The 14,408-nt window shown below is 36.1% G+C and overlaps 1 protein-coding gene across 2 annotated transcripts in view; it reads right to left on the bottom strand.

Moving 5' to 3' along the window:
• Window positions 1-962: 962 nt before the first annotated feature.
• LOC111155050 (SEC22 homolog A, vesicle trafficking protein) overlaps window positions 963-14,408 on the bottom strand; it is a 66,521-nt gene continuing 53,075 nt past the window's right edge. For both annotated transcript variants that reach the window (XM_022515076.1, XM_022515077.1), the window contains exons 6-7: window positions 11,656-11,721; window positions 963-2,501 (exon numbers count right to left, since the gene is read on the bottom strand). In XM_022515076.1, coding sequence (XP_022370784.1) covers window positions 2,301-2,501; window positions 11,656-11,721 — 267 coding nt within the window. In that variant the 3' untranslated portion in view covers window positions 963-2,300. The remainder of the gene's footprint in view (window positions 2,502-11,655; window positions 11,722-14,408) is intronic.

Below are 14,408 nucleotides of genomic sequence, written 5' to 3'. Positions count from 1 at the left end.
TTTACATTCATGGCAAAAGTTTTTCATTCCAAATTCATAATAGTTTCTTTGGCAACATCACAGAGACAGAGAAGTTATATAAACACTAAGCAATGCAGACACCAAATAATGAAAGAAAGCATTTCTATACATAAACATTATTTATGCCTATTTTCATATTTATACATTAAGATGTAAACATCCCATTATCCAAAAGAGCAGTGAAAACAAAACAAAACAAAAACAAATTAAGCCTTTAAAGACAACTGGTGAATTTTAAAATGTCCCTGCTGAATGCTCCAAACACCAAATACTATAATTCAATAATTCAATAATAAGAAGAACCAAACTGAACCAAACTGGTAAGCGAGCCATAAAGTGTCAATATGTAGTAAAATCGCAGAATGTTCCATCTTCTTGGCTAGCTGGCTATTTACAAGAGAACTCTTCTTGTTTTAACCATTAGTTCAGAAAAAGCTTTCTAAACTGAACTACTTCACTTTCCTGGCTCAGTAAAAAAGTACAAAATAACAAACATACATCAACTTGATTTTGCTGATTTAATATCATGTAGTATATCTTGGGGTAGCTCTAGAATATACATAACTTCTGTGCAGTTTTGCTAGAGGCAGAAAACTGAAATGGAATTTCCTGTTTTAAATAAATCCCTGATATTACAAGCTTACTGTCTTCCTTTTGCCTCATTCTCCTAAAAGGGGAGTGCAGCAAAAACTTCTAGTTAAGCAAGGTTTTACAGTTGCAGATATACCTACATAATATGGGTTCAGGCAAACACGGTAGTTCAACGACTTTACCCCTCTGGACTATTCTGCTTAATAAATACACCCAGTAACATGAATTATACGTAACGGGTCCATCATTCTCTGGATATCAAATTTTAGTACCTTATATATATACTTTTATAATCTTTTCTTTAAAAAACAAAAGAAAAATCATTAATGAAGGTACCTTCCAAAACCAGGAGAGTTGGCAGATTTTGCTAGTGGAATCAAACTGTGCTTCCTATATTATTAATTCATAGCTGCTTGAACGTTTATTATTATCAAAACGCAAACAAGTTCTCTACGATACAAGGTGCTGAACTCTTCGAAGCCACAAAATAGAAAGAGCCGCTGGGATAAGTCGCCGTCTCATTCTGAGCACAGGCCGCCATTTCCAGAGGACACGACCCACGCCACTGGCAGCACACACGGGGATTTTCGGCGGTATACAACACAGAAGTGAATAATGCAGAATCACAGTGAAAATGTCATTCCCTTTACAGTTTTACCCTTCTGATAATTCCACGGAGAGAGCCCCATTTTCACACTGGGTAAGATCTCACTGCAACAAAGAGCAGGCTTCGGAAATTCAGGGCCTGGGGTGGGGTGGGGGGAGCATTAGTATCTAGTTAGAATTTCATAACATTAGTATCTAGTTAGAATTTAATAACATTTTTTATTTTATTTCGTAGTTAACTCATGGTAAATTGATGCTGGTTTTCCTTTTGGAGTAGAGATTAGTTTGTCTTTAAACTATTTTAAGATTTAAAAGATAAATACTAAAAATAATAGTATATGTTAATACTCAAGTGATTGAAGTCTGGGGAACGATGGCTATAATCTAACAAATTCCATGTTTAAAAAGTGATTTCAAAAGAAACTACAGACAGGGTCTAGGAAGGAAACGTATGTTACTATGTTCTCAATACTTGTGATGTTCTAGAGATAAGCTCATAAGAAGCCTTTTCCTATATCAAGTGATTTCCAGAGTTAGGATTCAAGCAAAAAATATAAAAGGAAAAAGAACCAATTCCACACCATCCCAGACTTCATAAACTCAGGGTACTGTAAGTGTGCAAATAATGTGATATTTAGCAAGTTGTTTTAAACACAAACTCCACGGCATGTTTTTATTTGCGCTATACTCATGCCTCACAAAGGCGAATCCAGACTGTAGAGTTCCCGCTTGGTCCTCAGAGCATGTACCACACACATTTTTTGATTGAACTCTTCAGAAGGATTCAGGACCGCTGGCCAAGTCTCCAAATGGCTTCTGACTGTTCTTCCATGGTCGTGGCCCTGGATAGAGAAGCCTCCTCCTCCTCTGAATAATAATCCCGCGACTAACATGAGGGGTTTGCCTAGCAGGTGCTGCACGCTCCCAGGCATGCCATGCGGACTTAAAACAAAAAGGATAGCTGGCGAGAAAGAAAGCAGAGCTCCTTGAGTGTGGTGAACAGTTTCTTCATCACAGTGGCAGTTAAGATATGCTCCCTCCTTTTCCCCTGGAGGCCAGGGCAGTACGTCTGAAGGATGGGGTCAGACATCGTAATCAGGAGCCTTGCTCTGGGCTTGCCTTAGCCAGATCTGCAGTGTAACAAACGCTCCCACAGTCACGTGAAAGAAAAGCTGCCACAGGTTGCGCAGTTCATAGAGATACATGTTGCACAGACAGATTAAACCAAAAGTCAAAAAAGATTTGACATTCCGCCAGCCGGTGTAGTAGACAAGTAAGTAACACTGTTCAAAATATAAAATGAAAGATGATTAGGGTTACAAGAAAAGAAATAGATGCTTCTACTATAAAATTTTAACAGGCCACAGAGTAAAATATAAGAGTGGAATAAGAGGATTTTTCACCTACAGATAAGATAATGTAACTTCTTTAAGACATTCAGCTATGAAAGCGCTACAGCTTGAAAGGAAGCAGACTTTTCCTTTTATGTTTGTCACTGTCAAAGATCCATTTTGTATCATATTTTAAAACAGAGTCACATCTGGATGACTCCCTTGCAAAGAGGCTGAGCACATCACACATTCCTCACCCCAGAAAAGTACAAAATACCTCAAACAAACCACAGCAAAATGGACTCTTACACAACCTGAATCTACATATTAACGAAATCCACAAATATTTACTGCTCTCCCATCAAGTGCAAGGAACTAGTAAGTAAGGTAGAGCATCTGAGTGAACATCTGAGGTAGAATTCATTCAACAGATGTTTATTGAGGGCCAGCTACAAGCTAAGCATTGTTCTTTAGTTTCAAGTAACGAAATAAAGCCCTTGCTCACACAGAACTTAAATTCTAATGGAGGGAGAAAGATTATATATACAAAAGATCATATTATGTATATAAAATACCAAATAGTTATGTCTTAAAATAAAAGATGGGACAGGGGGACAGAGAATGTAATAACTGCTATTTTAGAAAACAGAATAAAGAAATTACCCCCCCCCATAAGCCCCAAATCCTGGCAGTCACCTTTTCCTGCTTTATTTTTCTCCACAATATAAACACACTTTACAAATGTGCTTGTTTTGTCTGTTATATATATTCTTCCAATAGGATCTAAGCTTCATGAGAGGAGAGATTTTTGATTTGTTATCCAGTGGGCACTTTATCCAGTGCCCAGAATAGTGCCTGGCACATAGTAAGTGCTCAATAAAAATCTGTTGAATGAATTGTTTTCTAGACGATGCCTAAATTCACAATCTGTTAAATATAGGAATTATATGTGATTACAAAGTCTTAAGAAAGACGCAGAAATTGTGAAATTCTATCCAGGCATCAGGAGAGGAAGGACTTCAAGGTGTTTGCAACAATGCAGAAAGAATGTGGAAATGTTCTACTAAATCTTTTTATTTCTTTAAAAAAAATTTTTTTTTAGGATTTTATTTATTTATTTGACAGAGATCACAAGTAGGCAGAAAGAGAGGAAGGGAGGCAGGCTCCCCACCCAGCAAAGAGCCTGACATGGGGCTCAATCCCAGGACCCTGGGATCATGACTGGAGCCAAAGGCAGAGGCTTTAACCCACTGAGACACCCAGGTGCCCCAAATCTTTTTATTTCTTATACAAATTAGGACTTTGCTTACTTAAACAGAAGACTGCTATCCAAGCAAAATGAACTGTAAGTACTTATTTTATTTGAGTGGTTTTCACTGTGTAAAAAAAGTTAAAGTAATTTTTCCTTTTGAAATAATTCTAGACCTAGAGAAGAGTTGTAAAAATCACAGAGTTCTTGTACATCATTCACCCTGCTCCCCCTAATGTTATCTTGTTGCATAACCACAGTATAATCATCAAACCACAAAATTAACATTGATACAATACTGTAGACTAATCTACAGCCTTTACTGGAATTTTGCCAGTTGTCCCATTAAGGCCCTTCTTCTGGTCCTGAATCCAATCCAGGATTGCCTCTTGCATTTAGCTGCCATATCTCTTCAAATCTGTTATAGCTCCTCGAGTCTCTTTTTCATGACCTTGACAGTCTAAAGAGTATCAATCAGTTATTTTGTAGAATGTCCTTTAATTTTGGTTTGCCTGACATTGTCTCAAGACTGAAGTGAGGACATGCAGTTTGGGCTAGAATACCACAGAGGCAATGTGCAGTATGTCTTAAAATTGGTGATGTTAACTTTGATCTCTTGGTAAGGTGGTGTCTGACAGGTTTCTCCACTGTGAAGTTACTATTTTTCCCTTTGTAGTTAGTAAGTTCTCTTGTGGGAGGAGAAATAAAGACATTATCAGGTAAAAGACTAACAGAATTTGACACCTACAGATGTACCCTAAAAGAATGGCTAAAGGAAAATACCTAAGCAGAAAGGAAACAATAAAAGAAGAAACCCTGAAACCCTGGAACACTGAGAATGCAAAAAGAACAGTCAGCAAAATAATATAATAGGTTCTCCTTCTCCTCTTGAGATTTCTAAATTAATGACTGAAATAAACATTTGTAACGCTGTCTGATGTGGTTCTAAATATAGGTAGAGGAAATATTTAAGACAATTCTATTATAAACAGAGGGAGGCAAAGGGACATAAAAGGAAATACAATTTCTATGTTTCATTTGAACTAGTAAAATGACAACACCAAAAAACTGAAAAGTATGTATAATGCAATACCTAGAGCATTTAAAAACCATACAAAGAGGGGAGAGGGAATCATGGGTGGCTCAGTCTGTTAAGCGTTCCACTCTTGTTTTGGCTCAGGTCATGATCTCAGGGTCATGAGATCAAGCCCACATCCCTGCTTGGGATTCTTTCTCCCTCACCCTTTGGCCCTTCTCCCAATCTCGCATGCATGTGCATTTTCTCTCTCTCAAAAAAAAAAAAAAAACCAAAACAAAACCAAAACAAACCAAAAAAAACTATGCTAAGAAATAAACTCAAAAACACTACAGATAAATCAAAATGGAGTTTTATAAAATGTTCAAGTAACCCACAGAAAGATAGGAAAAAGAAAACATAAAAATGAAAACCAGCAAACAAAAAATAAGATGGCAAACTTAAGCCCTAATGTATTGATTCTACAGTAAATGTAATGGCCTAAACACAATAATTAAAAAACAGAGATTGGCAGAGTGGATTAAAAACAGCTTTTAAATCTACCAGAAACTCACTTCAAATGATACAAGCAAGGTGAAAGTAAAAAGATGCAGAATATATTGTGCAAACATTAATGAGAAGAAAGCAGAAATGGCTATATTAGTATCAGATAAATATAAAAATATTTCCAAAAAAAAAAAAGAAATGGCTAGAGAGGGTTATCATTATATAAGATATTATATAATGATATATTATTATAAATGGATCAGTCCACCAAGAGGGCAATAATCCTAAATGTGAATGAGTCAAACAGAGCTAAATGTGCAAAGCAAAATATGCAAAGCAAAAACTGATAAAACTGAAATGAGAAATATACCATACCACAGTTAGAGTTAAAAACTTCAATACTCTTCTTTCAACCGATAGAACGAGACAAAATCAACAAGGATACAGAAAAAATGAGACCCATCAACCATCGTGATCTAACTGACATTTACAGAGCATGAAATCAGCTACAGTAGAATATACATTCTGTTTAAGTGCTCATGGAATATATATCAAGACAGCCCATATTCTGAGCCACAGAATAAATTTCAACAAATTTAAAAGAACTGAAATCACAGAGTGTTTTCCAACCACAATGGAATCAAACTAGAAATCAATAATAGAAAGAAAACTGGAAAATTTCCAAACTCTTGGAAGCAAAACACAATTCCAAATAATCCATAATCCATAGGTCAAAGAGGAAACCACAAGTATAAAAATTTTTAAATACACTGAGATAAATGAAAATAAAAATGCAACAATGGAAAGAGCCCAAATATCCACTGACTGATGACTGGATAAAGATGACATGGGGTGTGTGTGTGTGTGTGTGTGTGTGTGTGTGTGTGTGTGTGTGTAAACCATTATATAAACATATATATAATGGAATATTAATCATCCATAAAAAAGAACGGAATCTTACCATTTACAACAACATGGATGGAGCCAGAAAGTACTATGCTAAGCAAAATAAGTCAGTTAGAGAAAGACAAACACCATATGATCTCACTCATATGTAGAATTTAAGAAATAAAACAGAAGAAATGTGGAGGGGGGAAGAGAGGCAAATCAGGAAACAGACTCCTAATCACAGAGAACAAACTGAGGGCTGCTGGAAGGGAGGTGGGCAGAGGGATGGGTGAAGTAGGTGATGGTTATTAAGGAGGGCACTTGTGATGAGCACTGGGTGTTGTATTTAAGTGACAAATCACTAAATTCTACACCTGAAACTAATATTACACTATGTTAACTAACTGAAATTTAATAAAAACTTAAAAAATAAAAAAATAAAAATTTTAATAAAAAGTAAGATGAAGGGACACCTGGGTGGCTCAGTCAGTTAAGCGGCTGCATTTGGCTCAGGTCATGATCCCAGCGTCCTGGGATGGAGTCCCACATCGGGCTCCTTGCTCCGTGGGGAGCCCGCTTCTCCCTCTGCCTCTACCTGCCACTCTGCCTGCCTGTGCTCTCTCTCCCTCACTCTAACAAATAAATAAATAAAATATTTTTAAAAAAATAAGATGAAAAAATGCAACATATCAAAATCTATGGGACACAGATAATAAAATGCTCAAAGAGAAAAAGGTATAACGCTAAAAGTATATATTACAAAAGAGAAAATTCTCAATAATCAAAGCTCCCATCTCAAGAACCTAGAAAAAGAAGAGCCAAATTAACCCAAGCAAGCATGAAAAAGGAAATAATAAGGAGAAATCAATAAAACTGAATATACGAAAAAAACCACAAAACAAAGAGCAGGTTCTTTGAAAAGACTGATGAAATTAACAAGTAAGTCTGACCAATATGAAGAATGAAATAGAGAATATCATTATAGATCATACAGACAGCAAAGAGATAGTAAGAGGATGCTACAATCAACTCTACACATGTAAAGTTGGTAAGATGAAATAGATCACTTCCTTATAAAATACAAACTATCATAATCCATGTATTATAAGAAAGAGAATTTGAATAATTTGTAACTCTTAAGAAAATGGAACTTAATACAGATTATACAGTCACGATAATCAATACTACGCAGTACTGGCAGAGAGACTGACACATAGATCAATAAAACAGAATATAAAACTCAGACTCTCACAAATATGTCCAATTAATATTTGACAAAGATGTAAAAGTAATTCAGGGGAGAGGAAAAAGCCTTTTCAAAAAATGGAGCAATTGGCTATTCATCCACAAGCAAACAAAACACAACACAAAACCAAAAACACAAAAACAAACCCTCCAATCTAATCATCTAAGTCTCACATTTCATACAATCTTATACAAAATTTAATTAAAAATGGATCATGAACTTAAATGTAAAACATAAAACCAAAACTTTTAGAAGAAAACAAAGAATCTTCAGGGTCCAGGATTAGGCAAAGAGTATTAGACTTGAATCAATGGAATTATAATATTGGATGGTGACAGATGGTAGCTACATTGTGGTGAGCACAGCCTAGAGTATAAACTTGTGGAATCACTATGTTGTACACCTCAAAACTAGTTAATACTATGTGTCAACTATACTTCAATTAAAAAAAAAAGTTCTTAGACCTGATACCATAAATATTTTTCCATAAAAGAGCTGATAAAATGAACTTTATCAAAATTAAAAACTTTTGCTCTGCAAAAGACCTGGTTAAGAGGATGAAAAGACAAGCTACTGACTGGAATAAGACACTTGCAAATTACATTTCTGACACAGGGCTGATGGCTAGAACTCTCAAACCTGACAGTAAAAACCAAATGATCCAAGTAGAAAATAGGCAAAGACATGAAAAGATATTTCACCCAAGAGAACACGTCGATAACAAATAAGTACCTGAAACAATGTTCAGTATCATTAGCCATTACGGAAATGCAAATTAAAATCAATATGAGGGATCACTACACATCTGTCAGAATGGCTAAAATAAAAAACAGTGGTAACAACGAATGCTGGAGAGGATGTGGAGAAACAGGATCACTCATAACAATGCTGATGTGAGTGATGTAAAATGTAAAAATGTAAATGTAAAATGGAATGCCACTCTGGAGAACTGTGTCTGTCTCAATAAAACTAAGCATGCAACTACTATAAGACCTAGCAATTGGACTCCTAAGCATTTATCTTAAGGAAATGAAGACTTATGTTCTCACAGAATCCTATACATGAATGTTTATAGCAGTTTTATTTATAATAGCCCCAAACTGGAAACCCAGATGTCCTTCAGTGGGTGAATCATTAAACAAACTGTGGTACATCCATACCCTGGAATACCATTCAGCAGCAAAAAGGAACAAACATTGATATATGTGACAACTCGGAAAATTCTCCAGAGAATTGTACTGAGCAAAATAACGCCAATCACTAAAGATTCATACTATATATGGGTCCCTTTATATAACATTATTTAAAATGAGGAAATTATAGAAATGGAGAACACATTAGTGGTTGCCAGAGATGAAGGGGCAGGAGAGAAGTGGATGTGGCTCTAAAAGGGCAACCAAAGGGGTGCTTGTGGTGATATGAATGTTCTGTATCTGCCCACACTGACATCAATATCCTTGCTGAGATAATGTATCATAGTTGTACAAGATGGTGCTACTGGGGGAAACTCAGGTAAAGGTTATATATCTCTCTCACAGCTATTACAATTAAATCAAATAAAAAGGTTAATAGGAAAAACAACTTTATACTCACGTACGTATCTGCAACTTACTTTATAGACAACTAATATACACACTATGCACATGCACATACAAAAAGAGAATGAGATATAGAAAGTGTTGCAGAATGTTAATAATTTGGTGGCTCTAAGTGTACTGGTCTTTCAACTTTTCTGGAAGTCTGAGAGTTTTCAAAATAAAGCACTGAGAGGAAAAAAGAGAAGTCTCTGGTTTCTAGATCTTTTGATTTCCTCTTTCAAATGTTCCATAGCAAGATTACTCCTATCTGGCTGAGTTCTGTGGGTCCATAAGTACCCCCGGCCTGGAGAAAAAGCCAAGAAACTGCATAGTCGTAGCTTTTGAGGTCTGATCTAAAGGGGATTAAAAAACGACTTCACAACTGGAGATGGAGCATGTTAAAGGTAAAATATAATCACGCAGGTTTTACTGCGGAAAAAAACCAGCGTTATTATCACTCTGCTCAGCATATTTGGGAAGTGTGCAGTTTCATGCCTGTCAAAAAGAAAACTGGCTTTCTGCTATTCTTTTTAAAGCACGAATCCATTTAACTTCTCTCAAGTAAAAGAACACCTGGGTGACAGTCTCCTCTGAGAACGATTTTCAGCTGTTCCAGGTAATGTAACAGAGGTGTGCCTTTTAGAGAGCCTCTCTAAAGGCAACAGCAGGGCTCTGGAGTCGCGCAGACTGGGGCTGGAGGCACTGACGGTAAGACCTGGCTAGCCCTCAGTGAAAAATGACAGTGAAAACAAGATTAGCACGGGACTTTCTGTGAGGATTTAATGGGTACAAGGAATATAAAGAATTTGGCACACAGTAAGAACTCAATACATTTTGCTATTATTAGTAGTATTTAAAAATATAAACAATGAATCTTGGAACACTGAAAAAATAAAATTAAACTAAAAAAATATTTCATTAAGGCTCTTTGATAAAAAGTGATTTTTAAAAATATAAATTAATGAATGAATAAAATTATTTCATTAAGGCAAAACAGCCAAAAGTATATTTTACAAGAATTACTCATTAAATTATTTTAAAGTTAACATTTACCTAACATTGTTTTAGAATCATATGAAATAATGCATATGTTATAAAATTTTAACTGAATAACCTTATAGAAATTATACAAATATAGGAATTTTGCTTACAGACAGCATAATATAATGGAATGAATACAATATTTAAAATCAGAAGACCCAGAGTTAAGTCCTGACTCTACCACTTCCTGGGCTATATGATTTCTGGATAGTACCCAAACTACCTCAAATTTCTCATTTTTATTTTATTTTATTTTTTTTAAAGATTTTATTTATTTATTTGACAGAGAGAGATCACAAGCAGGCAGAGAGGCAGGCAGAGAGAGAGGAGGAGGCAGGCAGAGAGAGAGGAGGAAGCAGGCTCCCTTCTGAGCAGAGGGCCCGACGCGGGGCTCGATCCCAGGACCCCGAGACCATGACCTGAGCCAAAGGCAGTGGCTTAACCCACTGAGCCACCCAGGCACCCCAAATTTCTCATTTTTAAAAATGAGATAATATCCTCTGTGTGACAGAATTGTAGACATTAAAGTTTTTTAAAAATCTACACAAGAATATCTCATAAAATTAAAGTATTTGTGACATTAACAAATACAAGTTTTCACATTTCCTGCATGAAATGTCATTCATTGTAGTTAAAACTGTCAAACTGTATAGAAAATTTCTAAATACAAATGATTAAGAAAAACTAGGGGCTTTAAAAAAATATGAAACTAAAATCTTTAATCTATCTTTACATAAAGTCAAATGTATATATTCAAAGTATTTCACTAGAGACTTCTAGTCTAGAGACTCTAGGTAGCCTTATGTTTGCAGTCCTCAATCTTTCTAACATTCTTCCTATGTAAGCCAGAGAAATGTGTTACTTATAAGTTAGGTCAAAAGGTCTTGCCTGCTGTACCACATTTCAGCAAAGACATTCCTCAGCTTGAGTGACTGGCATGGTCACCTCTCCCTTTCCTACAAATCTGTCCTTCCTCTCTTCTCAGGAATGCCAGTACCCATTTTCCTATCACCAGGTGCAATGCCTCCTGGCTCTGTAAGTCTAGGTCCTAGGAGTCTTCCTCTTCAGTGTCATTCCCTCACCCCTGATCCCTACTGCCATTATCAGAGTTCACTCTCTCACCGCCTTCGGTCTTATGTAATGGAATTGCCTCCCAACTAATTTCCTTTCTTCCAATTTCTCTGCTCTGGCAATCCACCCCATTCCTCACTACTAAATTAAATACCCTAAAATCCGCTTTGGCTGTTTCCTGTTCAGACTTGCCCAAAAGTACAAAATCCTCATGCTCAAGTATAAGCAGAGCCCTGAGGCTCAATAATCCATCACCAAAAAATCTAGAAGTAGCCTTTACCGCCACAGGCAGATGACATACTGCCACTGAAACCTGACACAGAAGAGTGTTAACATTAAGTACACTGGGATCCAGGTACATTCAAAATGGAGATGTAGATCATAAAGTTAACAGAGGCTCTAAAGAGAGGTAAAGAACTCAGACATTTTATTTATTTAAAGTGCACAATTAAGAGAATACCTAAAACAAACAATAATAGGAAAGTGTTTCTCCAAAGTTGGAGAGAACCTACCTGGTAAAGGCAGGCTGCTGTTCCAAGGAAAAATGCAACAATGTAATTAAAATCTTCACCATCACTCTGCAAAAACAAAATTAAAAATTACTTTTTTCCTGGTGGAAGCCCATTTCCAAAAACAGTCCATCAGGATAGGATACAGCAATGTTTATGCACAAATGGTCAAATTTTCATCAAAACATGGTATGTAAAAATTCTCAAGAGTCCTGAAAGTTCCAAGGAGTGTGAGGCACAGAAAGACTACCAGTGTTCCTTTATGTTTTGACCCATCAATTTCACCTTACCCATGTGTGCAAGATGAAATGAAATGAAATCACTTATGTCAAGGGGTTTTAAAATGGTGCTAGAGGCCATTAAGGAGATGGACCTTTATGTACATCCTCACCAGATGAAGCTATGAACTTTATCTGGGCCAAACTACAAAGATTCCAAAGACTCTGCCCGAACCGCAATTGCTGTAGTAAGAGAATTTTCTTAGGGACAACCTCAGCAGCCAATTATATTCAGCCAAGATTGGTTTTCTGCTGCCAACATCAAACAAAATTCATTGTAAACGACACATACAAACACATTCCTTTTTTGTCTTCTTTAAGCTCTTGACTTTTGTAACCTAAAGGGACACAATCTGGGTTGTTACAAATCCGTGCTCCTCAAGCTGCAATTCTGAGACCCCAAATAATTGCTCTTATTTTATTTCAGCTCTGCCTCTTTTCTTAGTCGACCCAAGAAAAGATGAAAGCCAATGGGAGAGTTTTCACATAAGGTAAAAAACCTCTCTTCTCTACTGAAAAAAACAAACAAACAAACAAAAAACCCCCATAAAATGTACAATACCCCAGTGGCCTATAAGTCAGTCCCACTCACTAGGATTACTACTTGACTCAAATAGATATTGACAAACCTTACTATCAGGTAAGCACATCACTGAAATGTCCAATAAAGTAATTTGACATGATTAAAAAAAAATTGAAAAGTTACTGTCCACTAGAGTGTGCTAAATCCCAATGAGAACAGCGACACATGCTGTGTGAGAAAAACAGCCACCCAGAAGAGCTACATCATACACAGAATGTTTTTCAAACTGATGCAAAACTAATAGAAAACCCAAGTGTTTTTCTATTCTCTTTTGAGTCCTCTTAAATATATTAAATTTCTTTCAGTGTTTTTATAAAGTGAAACATAAAGTCCAGATAGGAGCCTTACATTTGGCCCTTATTTTAGAAAAAATACCTTTAAACAACGAAAATTTTCACAAGACATGGGAGTGTCTCTCATGCCCATGTCTTCATGAAATAATACACAGAGAAAATTCCTTTCCCACTTGCTACTGGGCAACAGAACTGACCCTAAGGCAGAAGGTGAGTTGCTTATCTTAGTGAGACGATCTTAAAATAGGAACCATCAATCTGTCTGGGATGCTTAGGCCTATTCCACCTCAGAGCCAAGGAAGGTCATGAAACATTTCTCTCTTTTTTTTTTTTTTTTTAAGATTTTATTTATTTATTTGACAGAGAAAGATCACAAATAGGCAGAGAAGCAGGCAGAGAGAGGAGGAAGCAGGGTCCCTGCCAAGCAGAGAGCTCGGTACCGGGTTTGATCCCAGGACCCTGAGACCATGACCCGAGCCAAAGGCAGAGGCTTTAACCCACTGAGCCACCCGGGCGCCCTGGTCATGAAACATTTCTAACTGTAATAATTATAAAACTAAGTTATGCTTGCTTTTTCTTAGTCCTTTATTTTTCAAATGATTTTTTTTCTGATCATAAAAGCTTATGTTTATTGTACAGAATCTGGAAAATAGACTGTTACAAAGAAGAAATGCATATAGTCTATAATACCATAACCCTGGGATGATTACTACTAACCATTTCATGTATTTTCTTCCAATCTTTTCTATAAAATCATACATGTACATTAAAAAAATTGAGTCATACTTTTATATACTGCTTTTTAGTACTACACATTCTATCATAAATACTTTCTCAAGATAATGAGTATTTCTCAACCACATGATTTGTAGTGATTATACAACCTTTCATTGTGGGCTATACCACTGATTTAATTACCCTACAATTGGATATTATTTTTTCCCTTGATTTACAATATCACTTTATGACTCTCTTAATTGCCTTTGGAACACTTAATGGCACGTTTGTGGAGTCAGTCAGACCTGGGTTCAAATCTTTACTTACTATCTGTATAGTCTTGGACTATTTAACTTCAATTTACTTTTTAAGAAAATAAAAGTTGTACAGATTAAATAACATTTACAAACAGAGAACAGTAACTGGCACACAGTAAGTACTCAAAATCATTCACAAACTCCTCTCTCCTTCAGGCTACCATCTGCATCATTTATCGAATAATTAGATTACCTTCTAAGTATACTGGTCTTAGCCTCAAGTAGACTCCGACCTGTCTTTTTTTTTTTAATTGAGGTATAACTGACATACAACATTATATCAGTTTCAGGTGCACACACCGTAACAATTCTTTATTTGTATACGTTGCAAAATGATCACAATAAATCTAGTTATCATCCGTCACCGTACAAAGTTACAAACTTTTTCTTGTGATGAGAACTTAAGTTCTTTTATCTCCTTTCAATATACAATGCAATATTACTGACTATAGTCACTATGTTGATGTTATATCCCCATAACTTATTTAGTTTATAACTGGAAGTTTGTACCCTTTGACCCCCCACTTCACCCATTTATCCCACCCCCCTAACCTTCCTTCAAGGCAGA

This window comes from Enhydra lutris, unplaced genomic scaffold (genome assembly GCF_002288905.1).
Source record: "Enhydra lutris kenyoni isolate GAN:26980312 unplaced genomic scaffold, ASM228890v2 scaffoldscaffold39, whole genome shotgun sequence".
Taxonomy (NCBI): Eukaryota; Metazoa; Chordata; class Mammalia; order Carnivora; family Mustelidae; genus Enhydra; species Enhydra lutris.
Note: the sequence above shows the minus strand (reverse complement) of the source record. Positions and strands in the feature narration are given on the sequence as shown.